General features: G+C 48.0%; 5 protein-coding genes across 5 annotated transcripts; 1 reads left to right on the top strand and 4 right to left on the bottom strand.

Annotated features, from left to right (window-relative positions):
- Positions 1-64: 64 nt before the first annotated feature.
- N7483_008544 (putative ubiquitin-protein ligase E3 component (UBR1)) lies at positions 65-6,631 on the bottom strand (the record flags this gene model as incomplete). The annotated part of the gene is made up of 3 exons (XM_057091971.1): positions 65-332; positions 392-3,017; positions 3,064-6,631. The coding sequence occupies 3 exons, from the start codon at positions 6,629-6,631 to the stop codon at positions 65-67; spliced, it is 6,462 nt and encodes a 2,153-aa protein (XP_056943145.1).
- A 713-nt stretch (positions 6,632-7,344) lies between these two features.
- On the bottom strand, positions 7,345-7,873 carry N7483_008543 (cytochrome b-c1 complex subunit 9; the record flags this gene model as incomplete). Its single annotated transcript, XM_057091970.1, has 5 exons — positions 7,345-7,407; positions 7,500-7,548; positions 7,623-7,688; positions 7,762-7,781; positions 7,868-7,873. 5 exons carry the CDS (start codon positions 7,871-7,873, stop codon positions 7,345-7,347), a joined length of 204 nt encoding a protein of 67 aa, XP_056943144.1.
- Positions 7,874-8,189: 316 nt separating this feature from the next.
- On the top strand, positions 8,190-8,807 carry N7483_008542 (putative RNA binding protein Pym; the record flags this gene model as incomplete). Its single annotated transcript, XM_057091969.1, has 1 exon — positions 8,190-8,807. The coding sequence occupies one exon, from the start codon at positions 8,190-8,192 to the stop codon at positions 8,805-8,807; it is 618 nt and encodes a 205-aa protein (XP_056943143.1).
- Positions 8,808-9,421: 614 nt separating this feature from the next.
- Positions 9,422-11,372, bottom strand: hem14 (oxygen-dependent protoporphyrinogen oxidase; the record flags this gene model as incomplete). The annotated part of the gene is made up of 3 exons (XM_057091968.1): positions 9,422-10,252; positions 10,302-11,003; positions 11,205-11,372. 3 exons carry the CDS (start codon positions 11,370-11,372, stop codon positions 9,422-9,424), a joined length of 1,701 nt encoding a protein of 566 aa, XP_056943142.1.
- Positions 11,373-11,920: 548 nt separating this feature from the next.
- N7483_008540 (mRNA-binding protein NAB2) lies at positions 11,921-13,426 on the bottom strand (the record flags this gene model as incomplete). The annotated part of the gene is made up of 3 exons (XM_057091967.1): positions 11,921-12,968; positions 13,031-13,052; positions 13,117-13,426. The coding sequence occupies 3 exons, from the start codon at positions 13,424-13,426 to the stop codon at positions 11,921-11,923; spliced, it is 1,380 nt and encodes a 459-aa protein (XP_056943141.1).
- Between the last annotated feature and the right edge of the window lie 1,675 nt (positions 13,427-15,101).

Raw genomic sequence — 15,101 nt, 5'->3', positions numbered from 1 at the left:
TAAAAATCATACTTCGCAGACAAGTACTGTAGAATCAGAACTCTCTTTTGATCGGTGATGATCATCAAATTGTTTCCCATCCACCGTTGTTAATCTCGGACTCCAGTTTGCGGCTGATAGTCGCGGGAACGGAATGAGACAGCCAAACATCACGCAAAAGTCGGTCATACCGCTTTTGGTTCAAGATCAGCTGGCGGTTGCGTCGAAGACCGGGGTCTACTTCGCCGTGGCGGTCAAGGTAGGGTGCATAGTGCCAGGATCCATTTTGGTTGTGGAGGTAAAGGACCGTGCACTTGCGGATATTTATGAACAAGCCGATGTTCTTACCGCACCTATGGGTTAAAACAGGTTAGTGTTTATGAAAATAACGTTTGCATGCATGGAAACTTACTTTTGCAAATGTTGGTTGCATCCGCCCAGCTTGTTCTTCATACAGCAGACTGCCTGAGAGCAAAAGATTTCACCGCAGAATAGACAGATACTTGGATCACTGAGCTCCTTCTTGGAGTTAGGGCAACGGCGCCGGTTCGCCTCTTCAATCAAATTATCAAAGTATTTTGGCAAACCAACAAGCTCGAAGATTGCTGGGTGAGGAAGGCTGGGCCACAAGCGGTGGTCCTCAAATCGAATTCCCGAGCGCGACGCATTCCAGTGGAAGATCCATCCGGAAATGACAGCATCAGATGGGTTTGCGCTGGTATGGGCAGGGTTGACATTCATCAAGATCTCATCGATCGTAGGGAGATGCAGTGCCTTGGTGAGTCGGTCCAGCTCTGACGAGCCAACATCTGTGAATCCAGTACTGGGGAATTCAACCCCATGTTGAACATGAAGGAGGATGACAGCCTTGCGCAGGAAGGTAAGAGCATAGCTTGAAATGAGGCGGCGCAAGGCAAGGATTACGCCAGTAGTGGCAGACTCTCCCTCCTTAACAAAGCCACTGGCGGCAGGCCACGAGGACCCCTCGGCTCGTCCAACAGAGTTTGATTTGAGCTCCGAGACAACAGATTCGAAAAAGTGTTTTGTGATGTTACAGCGAGCGCTTGAAAGATCCTCCTCCGTAAGATCAGCATCTCCTTCAGTTGCGACTTCCTCCTTCAACCCCAGCGGCCAAAGAATAAAGGTGACAGCGACCTTGACGATCTCAGCCATGTAACACATCTGAAGCAGATGCTTCATATCAATGTGCAGAACCGGTAGCAATGATAGAGAGCATTCCGCCATGAAAACGAAGGTATCTATGGCAAGCAAGGGCTCAATGTTACGGACATCGTTCAGCAGCGGAGTGCTAGTCAGACAAGGGTGTCCGACAAGGAGTTGGCATATTTTCTGCCGATGCATCTCCTGGAACTCTTGCGCTGGACGACTCTTGGCATTGTTCCGCGCGGAAACGATTCCAACAGCGGCATAGCTGAGCGCCGTCTCGGCCAAAACACGAAGGTGCGTCAGTGTCAAAGGAGGAATCTTATCCAAGAGTGTGGAGCCAGGCTCAGATTCAACACCACGCTGAGCGATCTCGACAGCAGCAATACTATGTCCGAAGCTCCGAATCAAACAATCCGTGTGCACCAGATCGTCACCGTTGGTCGAATCAGGGTTGTTGTTGAACGAGGAGATGATGTGGTTGGACTTGATAGTCTTCTTGAGGCGCTTGTAAATCAGGAGCAGCTCAGTCATAGGACTGTCCGACGGGTTAGAAACTTGCTGAAGTGGACTTGATGGCGAGGGGATCTCCTCGGTGGTAGGGAAAAACCCAGGCATCTCAGTCCGAATTGCAGGCTGGATGTATTGCCCAGGCATCGGTTGGGTGATTGTTGGCATATTAATTGGAGGATGCAATGAGCCAGACATGAGTTGAACAACATTGGAAGCTAGCGGAGGAACCAGCGATTTAGAGAGATAGTCGGCGAAGAGGTCGGTGTATGCATTCTGGTACACTTTGTCCTTCTCGGTCATAAGAACAGAGATATTTTGCTGCTGGTTCAATGAATTTTTGAGACCAGTGTTCATCCATTCTTCAAAAGATGAAGATGCTGACAACGCTCCAGGATATGATTCCTCCTTTCCTTTCCAAGTGATAGGCAGGAAAGTGTTACCAAGGGCTTTGCACAGTGGGCACACAAATTCCTTGAGCATGGTGTTCTCCGGGTGGTTTCGGGCAATCTGCTGGGCATGTCGTCGTTGAGTGGCTGTATAGTAAGCCTCGAAACAAGAGTAGTGCATAATGTGCCCGCAGCCAGTTGTTACGGGTCCACGTAATGTACTCTTTGGATTGAAGCCTTTACTCAGACCAACCTTCTCACTAATCACCTCACCACCAGATGAGTCCAGGCGACGAATCGTCGTCCGGTTCTCTCCAGCGACACCAAAGGGACGAACATGTTCAGCAGATCGATCCAAGCTGGTGGGAGTTCTAAGTGCTTCACGAATTCTATCCGCGTCCCTGATATCAGTTTGTCGCATGATGGTACTGTCTTGCAGCAATGCAAAGGTACCGTACAGCCTCGAGTCGTTGGTCTCTTCTTGACACAAGATACACGTGCCAGTTGGGTATTTCCAGACCTTCACTTCGGGTGCAGCTTCACTCTCAGATTCCAAATCACTGAAGTCTTCCTCACCCCAATCAATATCGCCTTGGCGACTCAGGAAGTTTTGCTGCTGTTGCTGGAACTGTGCCATCACTCTAGCTTGTCTTTCTAAAGCCTGTTTCTTCTTGATTTCTTTCTCATTTTCAATATCAATTGCAGGCGAATTTGTCTCAATACGGTCAAATGGGAATTTGAGAGAAGCGGTAGCGGAAGTGTAAGTACGGGGACGCTTCTGCCACAGACGCTTGAGAATGTGTCGAATCTTAGGACCACATGAGGAAAACTCGTTCGTCACCGAGATCTTCTCTAAAAGGCCAACAATTGTCAAATGACCGGCCTTGATCTCACGAGATTTAGAGAGCGCATGCAGGTTGAAGGAGAGCTCTTGCTCAGTTTCCATGCTATCATCCTGAGTTTCATCCTCAAGTACTGCAGCAAGAATAAGGTGAAGGATGATTTGAAGGAACGTCTCCACGCGAGTTGGGGGGGATACTCGGTGTGCACTCGTGGGAGGAGATGACATATTCAAGACACTGATGCACAAGCTGCGCAAACAGCATCGTTCCGGTGAAGCGTGAAAGGTCAGAAAAGACACCAGAGCTAATAGAACGGAATTTCGGTTCAAAGACGATATCCGAGGCATTTTTACCAGTCTTTTTAGCCTGCCAATCCTTGTAGATGTTCTCTGCCTCATCTCGCTGATTCTTTGTGTAGTGTGCACTGTACGGATCAACTAGGTCCAGATATTCAGGTTTCAGCTCGAATGTTCCGGAGTCGCTCAGGCCCTCAGGAGGACGGAAGTTGGCGACTTCCTCTAGTACATCCTGGAACTCATCCAGATCCAGGAGTTTGTCACTAAGGCGGGCCGAGAGGTCGGAGAAGGAAAGAGGCTTGAAGCATAATACATGGGCGATATCCCGGCTAATGGTTTCTTTAGTCATGTCAATACTATCATCAATGGCCGTCAAGGAGGTTCGGTCCGTCAACAGAATGACAAGGAGGTGAACAAATTCCTCGGCAACATCAACGATCTGAGAGTCCTCGTAGCCAGTACGGGGTAGGTAGTTGCGAGACATCCAATCGACCATACCAAATCGGTGCGCAATAGAAGCAAGAACCCGACTTGGATCGCATGTTACAAGGGCGGTCTGGAGAAGGAAAATATCACGGTAATAGGCAAAGTCGCGCGAGGATACTCCACGGTATTGGGACATCTGGTGTCGAAGGCTGAGCCCATTGCGAACCCACATACCGGCTTTCATCTGCGCAAGCCAAGCACAGACCCTGAGAGGATAATCGAACATGGTCAACAACAAATCTTCGGGGCCAAGCGACAAGAGACTATCGTCAACATTTACGTTATTGGCAATCTTGGCAGCATGGAGCTCTTCTCTTGCACTTTGAGCAGCCTCAAACATGACCTGACGCAGAACGTCGCTGTTGACACTGCGTCCGCACTCAATGAGCCAGGACAAGGTATAGTGAAGGGCATGGTGGAAACTGATAGAGCCCTTTTCCACCACAAATTCAAGGACGCGGTGGCAGGGGACTTGACCGGAAGATCCGACCTCAAAATCGAATGGAGGTAGTGTTTTGAAGCGTACCTCCTCTTTGATCTCTGCTTGATCAAAACGTTTACGTTCCATACCCACTGAGTGAGTGATTGCAGTGATTGTTGTGGTCTTGATTGCTCGCAGAAGGTTGTGTCCGTTGTCAACTTCAGGGTGTCTGAAAGCTTCGCAGAACTGGCGGCAAAGACGGTTGATTTCGCGCATGAGGATAGAAGCACTGATCCAGGCATCTGTCTCATATTCCACATGCTCACCAACTGCACGAACGTTAGGGCAAATGCCCTGAGAAAGCTTCACAAGATCTAGAAATTGGGGCAGATATTGCTCCTCTGTTCGTACACGATGCTGGACATATTCTGACTGAAGAAGATACCGAAGGTCCAAGAAGAAATGATAAAGGCGTCTGTTAGTCACTGAGCCCGCATCAAATGCCAATGTAGCATTTGGATTGACAGCTTGAGGTTCTCCGACTTGTCTTGTAGTCAGGAAAGTGTAGAGAATGGCCATGACCTTTGTGAGGAAGTTTCCACGAAGCACAATTTCTTCTGTAATGGACGGCGTGGTCAAAAGCTGCAATGTGAGGTTTACAATGGAATGATCTGGTTCACGATCCGCGACCAAGTACAACTGAGCCAGAGCTGTGTAAAGGGCAGATAGACGAAGGCCCATGATGCGCTTGAACTGAGGCACATTAACGACAGTGCTGATGTATAGATCCCGTAGATCAGTGCGTGTCTTCTTCCACAGCCTCAAGTCGAAGAGAATAAGCCAGTCCAGACGGGTTCGCTGCCACAGATCTTCATATGCAGCAACTTTTTCGCCGGGGGCTGGAAGGGGAGGTCGGACTTGCCAGTGCCCTTCAGTTCTTCCTGGTCTAGGTCTGACAGCGCCTGAAGGAGTCCGTGGAATTGAGATGAAGGAGGTCGGGTCGGAGGGTTGGTTATTTCCGACATCTTGAGGTGTCGAAGTGGACTGCTCTTGCTGAGAGGTCTGCTCCTCTTCAGTTTCTTCCGGAGCAGGACGCGGAGACGGCGGTCTTATGCCAGTTAGACCTGCCAAAATTTGATGTGCCATAGCAAATTCTTCCGGTCCAAAGTCTTCCCCGCCCAAATCCATATCTTGATCACCATCGCCATCAGCTTCAGCTTGGAGACGTGTGAGCTCCATGTCCATATCGTCATCTTCGTCATCAGCATCGTCGTGGGCTTCGACATAGTCTTCATCGTCCTCTTGCTCATTATTTTCATCAGCAATATCCTCATCCTCATCCTCGTCATCATCGTCGTTAGTTTGTAGAATCAGATTTCCATGGGTAGGGAGGCTAAGCATGAAAGTACGGCCAGGCAAGTGATCTGCTTTTTCATGATCATCGATACCCTTCATGCCAATTTCAGCGTTGTAAGCTCCACTTCCTTTCCGCCAGGGAATAAGTAGCTCTTCGCAAATGACTTGACGGAATATCTCGTTATCATCCAAGATGCTGCATCCCGCAATATCAGCCAACCATTCAACAATCGTCCCACACATCTGTTCACGGAAGGTGTCGCGTGATGAACGAATGGTAACGGTGACTTTAATCTCTTCGATAATCTTAGACACAGCCAACAATTTATGCAGATCTGTTCCATGCTTCACAACGCTCCGGCCGATGTCATTTGTCTCATGAGCTCGAGCAACACCGAAGCTATCCCTTTCACGGCAAGCACGGCTGACCTGGTGGGCAACATCTCGGATGGTATGTTTTTCATCATTCCACAGCAGCAGTGAAAATTCAGGTTTCTCTTCTTCTTCATCGGCTGCATTTGTCCAGTCGGGGTTTAGTCGTGATGCTTCCTCGTCCTGCTTGATCCCTTCGATAGTCTTGGGCAGGCGTAGCTGCTCCGGTGAACAAGAAATTACATCGCAGAAGTAATCAAGGACACGCGAAATAGTTAGACGGATAGTAGACACTAAGTCAGCCGGTAACTGTCGCTGGGCGCGTTCCTTTCCCTTGGCATTCCCACTGTCGGTATGGATCGCACAAAAGAGAGGTAGTCGCCATGCTTCATCGTCACCACAGTCACAGCAACCACAGTTACCCGAAGACAAAGAAATCTGATACTGATGACCTGTATGATCTGAGGCATCAAAGCATCGGCTGCATAAAACACAAGTTTCATCGGCGGCGCAGGTGATACAGCGGTAGTTAGCCTCTCCGGCGCGGAAAATATGACCGCATCTTTTACCTCGTGCTGCCTCGGTGTATTCAGCGCCTTCCCTGGCGCCTTGAGCTTCAGCGAGTTTCCAGGCGCCAGTGGGCGCGCCGTTGGGAAACAGGTGGTGTATCAACTCCTCATTGTGTCCCACTAGCGACCGGAATAATAGCTCCAGCAGATCTTTTTCGGCTTGTGGGCTGTACCGATATTTATGCTTGGCGGGTAGTTGAAGCAAGCCATCGCCGAGCACTTTCTCACATTCCGTGAGTAAGAGCATGGCTTAAGACGCTCGGGCGGAGGTGGAGGGTTGGGGCCGCTCGGGGACAAGGTGAGAACTGACAAGGTTGTTGACGCAAAGAAATCGGGGAAACTAGACGGAAAAGATATAGTTATCTGGCTCTGTTAATAGGCAAACACACAATCAAACTTGAAGTAGTTCACACCGCATTACTAGTACATACATGTATGCTTGCTGTGATCGATCGCACTCCGACCTCACTGAAGAATTGTAGTGGGGGTGAAACACTAGTGGATCAAGTAAAAAGTGAGGAGTTCAGTTTGATGAGTATTAGAGTCTCAGTGTTTGAAGTATTGGACGAAAGGGAGTTGATTAATCGTACACCTTCAGATGAGAAAAGTGTAGCTGTAAATATAGGGAGACAAAGTTGGGAAGCGACCTCTCAAGCATTTTTCGCTATGACATCGTTGGAGCGGTCTCGCTCCTAACGCCACAGCGATCCACGCTCTATCTCCCGATCGTCCACTTATTACGGAAATATACATCATTTAGATAAAGGAAGGATATTTTATGTCAAAATACAGGTTTCCAATGAGAATAAAAAAAAGAAAAAGCTCTATCGCGTACAAAATCGCGGCAAGAATGGGGAATAGTAAGGAAACCATTCAATGGGCCGCTTTTCCATCGTCATCACCCCCCTTTATAAGGGATATCTACATGGTAGATCCCGGATGCTCATCCCCTTTATGCATTTAGTCATCGTCCTCCTCCTCATCCTTGACGAGGTAACGGGGCTTGATATCCTTCCATTGGCGCTATAAGTGAAGAAGAGGTGCTGGTTAGTATCTATGGGTCTCTGGTATGGTCGGAATAGGAAGGAGATATCGAAGATGAAGAATTAACATACACCGGCGTTCCAGGAGTCCCAGATCTTGTTGGAGGCGGTATCGAAGGAACTGTTTCGAAGCTCTAAGTCAGGATGTCTGTATATCTCGGCATAACACGGGAAGAGTTCAGAGATGTAACGCACAGCTCGAAGGCGAAGGCACCAGCGAAGATAGCAGTCAAGTAGACAGCATTCTTGCGGAAAAGAGAACTGTAGATTCACAAGCTATTGTTAGACTCAAGGACGACAATTGCGACCATATGATTGAAGATGAGAGACGGACGTGTAGATGGCGTTAGAGATCTGTCACGAGGAGGTTAGCTAGAGGTCCCAATTTGCGGCGCAATTCACTAATTCAGAGTATGAGAAGAATTGAAAGAATCACATACAGGCATGACGACGGGATTGACACGAGTCGGAGAGCAAGAAAGTGTGGGGGGGATAGAGAGGGAGAGAAGAGAGGGAAAGATTGGAAGTTCCCAAGACGAAAAGCTGCGGGAATTCCCGGTCCGCTGATTGGCCCGCTCAACACTGTGACCAACCACTCCGGTTTCTCCGTCTTCGTTTTTGTTTCTTTAATTTGTATTATAATCAACTTGCATTGACCTTCACGGTGAGCGAGCTCATTTGAGTCGCCTTTCGACAAGAATATCTCTTTTTTCATCATACTTATCCTCTATCCTCTATCACCAGTTTCAACATCTATAAAAGATGTCTGATTCCGTTTCCAAAGCCGGCATCACCACTAATGAGGCTACTGGTGAACGCTACATCCCCTCCTCGGTTCGCGCAGATGGTTCCAAGCGCCGTGAGATTCGCGTCCGACCCGGTTACAAGCCCCCAGAGGATGTCGAACTTTACCGAAACCGTGCTGCCGCTGCATGGAAAACTCGTGGAAAAGGCGGGGTGCCAGGCGCAGAGGCTCTGAGTAGTGGGGACGATAAAATGATGCCCAACTCGACTCCCGCAGATACTACGGCTGCCAGCAACAAGAACGCCAAACGTCGGGAAGCCAAGCGCAAGGCAAAGGAAGCTGACGGTTTCAACTCCGCGACCGAAAAGAAGGGCTCTGAGTCAGATAACTGGCGCACACCTGCAAAGGAGAATCCCGCCGAGGAGCCTGTTGATCCTGAGGCAGAAAAGGAGAAGAAAGCTCGGAATCTCAAGAAGAAGCTCCGTCAGGCACGCGACCTTCGTGATAAGAAGAACCAGGGTGAGGCTTTGCTGCCCGAGCAGTTGGAAAAGGTCATCAAGATCAACGAACTGGTTCGACAGCTCGAAACACTTGGCTTCGATGCCAATGGCGACCCCAAGACTGAGAATGCCTGAACACATCTTGAAGTTCTCTGGTGAGATATGGCGATTCGCGTGGTCGGACTCTCCACATGCATCTAGACCATACATATATGGCTATGCGTGATGCTGCCTACTTCCAATGTTGTTCCCTATCTTCAACACCATTGTCGAAGCTACCCGAGCTACCCCTCCAACACCTCTTGCACCCAGGAGCATCCTCATCGAAGTTTGCAATACTTTCTGCCCAATCAACACACATCAGGCCACATTGGCTTGGTTTTGAGGCAAGCAGTGGATATCTTCAAAGGGTTCTTGGAGATGATACATCTATCATTTCAGATGAGCATTCCAGAGCTCCTTGGTCTATCTACAAGCCCACTTGTACAGCATGGGACACCAACGCATCACATCACATATCATACATCCACCATACCGATGAGATAAAGTTGAAGGTTGATAGAAGATGTCATTTAATATGATTTGGGTCCATTGGTCTGGACTGCTCAAGTGCTACATCTATACAGAGCACTAAACTCTCTCATCTAAATCAAAACTCAAGTCTAGTCCAGAATGCACAATAGAAATTCTTTCTGACTATATTACAAGATGCGGAAACGTCTATGTAGTCCATTTCCATCTCACTTACCCTAGGAGTAAAAACTGACTGGTGCGGTAGGAATGCCACCTTCCAAGTTCCATTCCCAAAAGTTGTGGTCCATCCACTTACCCTTTATGTAGGGATCTTGACTCAGCTTACGGCTACCAGTGCCAAAGCTTCCAGCAAGTAAACCTGATCTCACACAATCGTTCACACCAACACCGGTATACCAGTTGCCAGCGAGAACAAGACGGCGGTTGAACTCCTCTCGCACAGTCTCGGATAGATCGTACATACGGTCCAGGTGGCCGACTGTATACTGCGGGATTGCATTTTTCTGCATTCTACACCGCGTAACTTCGGGTTGGGCAGTGATGCCAAGGTGTCGTTCAAGGACGCTGCGCGCCATTTTCGTGGCAGACTCATCGTCAGGATAATCTGAGTCCTTCCAGTGATCCCAGTAGTGACCACCCATCATCACAGTGAATTTAGCCCCTGGCGCAGTGTCTTGATTAACGAAGTTAAGGTCAAAATTGGTAAACTTCCAACCAACACTAGACGCACTTGCGAAAATTACACCAAGCGCGCATTCAGGATTCTGTCCGTAAGGGATGGATCGTGGGATCAAGTATCCAAAGCCATTGAAATCCGTAGGGTTCATATTCGGGTAATAGAGATTCACGACCATGACACTGGTGGCATAGTTATGTTGACTGAGTTTCTTGATTGATTGATGGGGCATAACCTGGTCTGGATGATTTGTGGTACTGCCTAGAAGACCGGCCAACGTGGGGGCTGGAAGTGAGGCAATAACACGGTCATAGGTGTTACGTTGGTTGCCATGAGCCGTAATCTTTAGCAAGAGAAGTCCTGAGTTTAGCTTGGGAACGAGCATGGGTAATGGAATTTTGGGGGGACTCAAGACATACGTAGATGCTATCCGAGAATTTTATTTTTCTGATACTCTGGACTGCAGAGTTGGTTCGGACTTTGACCTTGGGGGACTTGGACAGGGCATCAGCCAATCCATCCGTAAGCTGCTGGGTTCCTCGTTTGAATGAGAAAGTAGCTGCATGCTTGATGTTCTTTTCGATCAGCTTAAATAATTCATTGTAGGGTTTTGGGTATCTGATCCTTGAATCTACTGCGGCATGCTGGAAGAGCTGGTGGTCCATTAACCCGGATCCTTTCCGCATCACGAGTCTGTCGAGCATACCGCGTATGATTCCAGTATCATCCATGTTTCGTAGCCGACCAAGAAGGGCTTGAGCGCTTAATTTATCAATGTCTCCTGCGTATATGCCGTGCATAACAGCTGAAATCAGGTTATCTGCTATTTCGGGCGTGAAACGGCGTGAGATAAACTCGGCGATGGACTCATCCTTGGACCATTGATCAGCCGTTCGTGGAGGCTTAAAACTTTCAAAAAGAATGCCCGGTATCACTGTATCAAAAACTGGTTCGTTCCTCAGGGTATTCAGGATATATTTCATGTTTCCATACGTCGATAGCCCTGGCATAGGAACTGGTACGCGGACGAGGTGATCTGGATAGTAGAGATATCGATTCATTGCAGCACCGCTGTCAACTGGAGTCCATAAGAGGTCATCTTCAATTCCCAGTTGATTGGCCTGTTGGAGAATCAGATTAGTCTTACTTATGCCATGGTCAGAGCATGTCATGAAAGGAGAGTTACCAGCCACCATGTCCCGAATGACTCCGCTCCGCTCTTCAATGTGCGGGGACCGTATTCAAATAAAACATCCCCTCCTGAAACAGGAATCAATTCAGAACTCATCCAGCCCCCCCAGGCGGGGGGACTTCTCGTACACGGTAACCTCGGAACATTGAGAGTCATGCGACAGTTGCCATGCCGCTGTCAGGCCGGTAACACCGCCTCCAACCACAGCCGCTTTGAATGTACGCTGTTGACAATGGAGAACAGTCGCTCGGGGACGGAGTCTAAGTTTGCCAATACTGGAGGCACATATTGACCGCATCTCAGCGACAGAGATTCAGTGTTAGTTGTATGCAGGCGCCTCGGTCATTGCTCCGCGGGAATTCAATTCCTTACTTAAGCCGGCCTTATCTTATCAAATTTCAACTTTAATATCAGGCACGGAGAAACCGATGAATTGAACTGCACCCCTGATGCTAAGTTCACTTCCAGTATGTTCAACCATTTTGGTAAATACTATTAGTAATAGGTAGAAAAGCAGATATATGCAGGAGATCTCCTACATACTAATGGAAATTAAAGCATTAGATATGCAACTCAGGAATATGATAAATGTCTGTATTAAGCAATGCTTGGATATCAATTCGTTTGGTAATTCTTTTTGGTACCAGGGGGATATCTATGTACAAGTAAAGGAGACTCTGCAGTATCGAGAGTAAAACAAATAGATCAAAATATGAACGCCCGTCTCCAAACCGCCATTCATCATCACGGAGTCAAATTGAAATTGAGATTGTACACGATACTGCTTGCGGGGAAGCAATGTTCTCATGGAAAGTAAAGTTTTCGTAATCTTCAGTTAAGGCGGAGTCAGGCAATAAGCTCATCCTGGTTTTGAGATCCGTCTCCAGCAGTCTCAGGCTTGATGAGCTCCTCTGCGCCTTCGTCAGCCACAAATTTGCGCTCGCTAACGTGGTTTGCCGTCCAGACCTTGTCTGGAAAAGCACCACGTTGACCTTCAGCGTGTTTGTAAGGGCAACTTGGGTTCATGCATGGGTTAAACTTGCAAGCGACCTGGATATGTGTGAACTTGCATCCCTCTTCCTTGCAATCAGCACCATTGCGGCAGCGTGGCATGTCGGGGTGCTTGAAGTGGCAATGGGGATTAGTGCAGCGAGGGAAAAATCGGCACACCTCCTCGGATTGATGGGCGGACCTGACGGCTGGGGAGGGGTGGCGACCTGTGCACTTGCGGTTTTTGCAAGCTGCTCCAAATGAGCAGACATCAGACACGTCAACTGAGGTTCCTTCTGGGGCAGCAGGGGATTGGTGGGCAAATGGGCAGTCCTTGCGAGTGCAGCGAAGGTTGAAGCGACAAACACCATCAGGGTTGCTCTCAGTCTGTTCGCCACCCATTTCAGCATCCATATCAACGTCCGCAGCTCCCTGAGGTCGTTGGTTTTGGGCACGCTTGTTGAAACGACCCCCACCACGCTGGCCCTGCCCCTGGCCCTGTCGCTCAACACGATCAAATAATGACCGACCTTGCTGGTTGCCGTTCTGGAAAGCAGGGTTGACAGCAGGAGGGACAAATCCAGGCATCAATTGAGACATCATTCTAGCCTGCTCCTCCAACATCGTCATGAGTTGCATCTGGTTCTCAGGAGTCATCTGCATCATGGGTCCACCCATATGACCACCTTGCATCCCCATGCCATTCATGTTCCGGCCACCACGTCGGTTACCTCTCATTTGATCGCGACCATTGCCATGGCCATTGATTCGTCCGTTTCCTTGCTGTCCGCGGACTCGGTGAAGAGCTCCATCGTGTTGGCGATCTAGGTTGCGGTTGATTTGGTTGAGCATTCTTCCTTTGCCAGCATTTCGGTTGTTGCGCATAGACTTTGGTCCTGTAGGACTAAAATAGAGAGGCAATGATCAGTATTTGGAAATCACTCCTCAAGTCAGTTATGAACTTACATATCACTTGCATCACCCATCTCTGCATCCATATTGCTTCCGTCCATTTGGAATATTTGGGGAGATTCTTGGTCGAATGAAGGTACTGGTTGGGGGGGGAGCTTCGACTGGTGGTCCTCCGTTGATCTGTTGGTTGAGAGCCTCAACCTGCGCAAACAGCCACCTTGAAAATTCAAGAGCCTGTGTATCACCTTCCTCCAATCCAAGGAAGTCGTTTGAAAGTTCATTTGCGAGTTCCTCTTCAGTTTTACCATTCACTAGCATGAGAACGATGTATTCAATGAGCGCCCCTTCTTGACCGTCGTCTGTACTCCAACCTATTTCGACCAACTTTGGCTGGATGACGCCGGCTACTGCAGCTGCAAGAGGCGAGTCTTGGGTAATATTTGGCAACATATTGAATCGATGTTATGAGAAGTAGGGGAAGTGAGGTGTAAGAGGACGTCTCGTGGCTGCTAGATGGGACGGTGAATGAGATGGTGAAGTGCGCCACCGGAGAAAAGATAAGGCTTGGCAGGTTTCAGTCAAATCAAAGAACGAAAATAAAACAATTATCAACGTGTGCAGCACAGAGCGTTATTTAGAGATGTGTTGTGGCCAAGATCTTTCCTGTAATCAAGATCTTTGGTTGAGAGAGTGGGTTGACGCGATAGAAGCTTCGGCGACGAAAATGCGACTCCGAGTTTAATCTCACGTGACATTACGTAAATCTAATCAAACATTGCAAACACACCATTCACCAATAAGGATTTGACAGTTGCATCCAAGCTACTAATTCCATCCATTCTCTCATGTTTCGGCTCATGCATCAAAGACTCAGGGCTATTTTTCTGTGCCTGGGTGGTCGGGGACAGAGAGATATGACTGAGTCTCCGAACCCAATTTGAGGTAGCCCTTGGAAGATCTATGCTGATACCCAAAGCCAGTTGACTCAGATTGGTGGTTTAGTTGATGTTTTGTATGTCATTGCGAAACTGAAACAGCCCAAATCAGCGATATGAGCTTATAGACAGTCTTACTTGGCAGTCTCAGACTGTTGAATGCAGAAACTTGAATCAGCAAAGTCTCAGTATCCAAAATCAGATTCTAGCATGGATACAGATAGCAATATTCCAGTTAAATACTATGAAATCTTCAAATATTTGCTTCTCCACATTATGCTCTGGTGATTATCTATTATCTTCACCGGATTATTCAAATGTTGATGTTATATACGACTTGAAGTCGGACACTGCCGGTTTCCCCCTCCCACACAGTCAGAAATCCACCGTTGACATCTCAAGAAGGCAGGAAAGGGGTTTAGGTCAGAATATTCTATTTCCAAAGCTGTTGATCTGGCCAAGACGCAAGTTACAAGAATTGTCAGGGTGATAGAGTCCAATAAGCTTCAAGTCATGGTGCCAGTGCCGAGAAGGGGGTTAATTTGGTGAGAAGCCACTTCCTTGCTAGATATCTTGCATCTTGTCCTTGTGAGAAGCTTAGTAGTGGTAAAGGATTGTAAACTACCTAAGTATGACTAACATCGATAGGTCTTCAAAGATCAACGTTTAAGCACAAAATGCATATATCTAGGGAGAATTTTTGGCATGCATTATGCCCACTGTAATGCAGATGTCGATCCCCTATTCAACATCATATGAAGCCGGGGCCATGGGGCAGCCGAGGTCCACCCCCAACTCCCCCAGATTCTCAAACCTACTTTTTGGGTTCCAAGGTTCAAAATAGGAAATAAAGAGTGAAAAGGGGGTATTAATGTGCTGTCACAATTGTTTTTATAGCTGCCTTGTAATTTGAAGGCATGTACTAGTATTGGACCATGCCAGTGTGATCTTAAAGTATGGGTATCAAGGGTGGAGACGGGATGAAATCATTCTACCTGGGGAACTTGAAGTACCTCGCAAGAATACCTAGAATGATCAAGGATTTTGCCGCCCGGGTTCATCCCGGAGCTCTATTATAGGATGATCCACAATAATTTATATGGAATCGGCTCTATTGTGCCCCGAGTGGTAAATCCTTCATGTTAATGGACCAATCCATCTAACTTTAATGAACATTTTGAACTGAATGC

Source organism: Penicillium malachiteum (assembly GCF_028827825.1).
Source record: "Penicillium malachiteum strain IBT 17515 chromosome Unknown utg000004l:1.0-4883003.0:1.0-4884900.0, whole genome shotgun sequence".
Lineage (NCBI taxonomy): Eukaryota > Fungi > Ascomycota > Eurotiomycetes > Eurotiales > Aspergillaceae > Penicillium > Penicillium malachiteum.
This window is presented reverse-complemented; position numbering and strand designations above follow the sequence as displayed.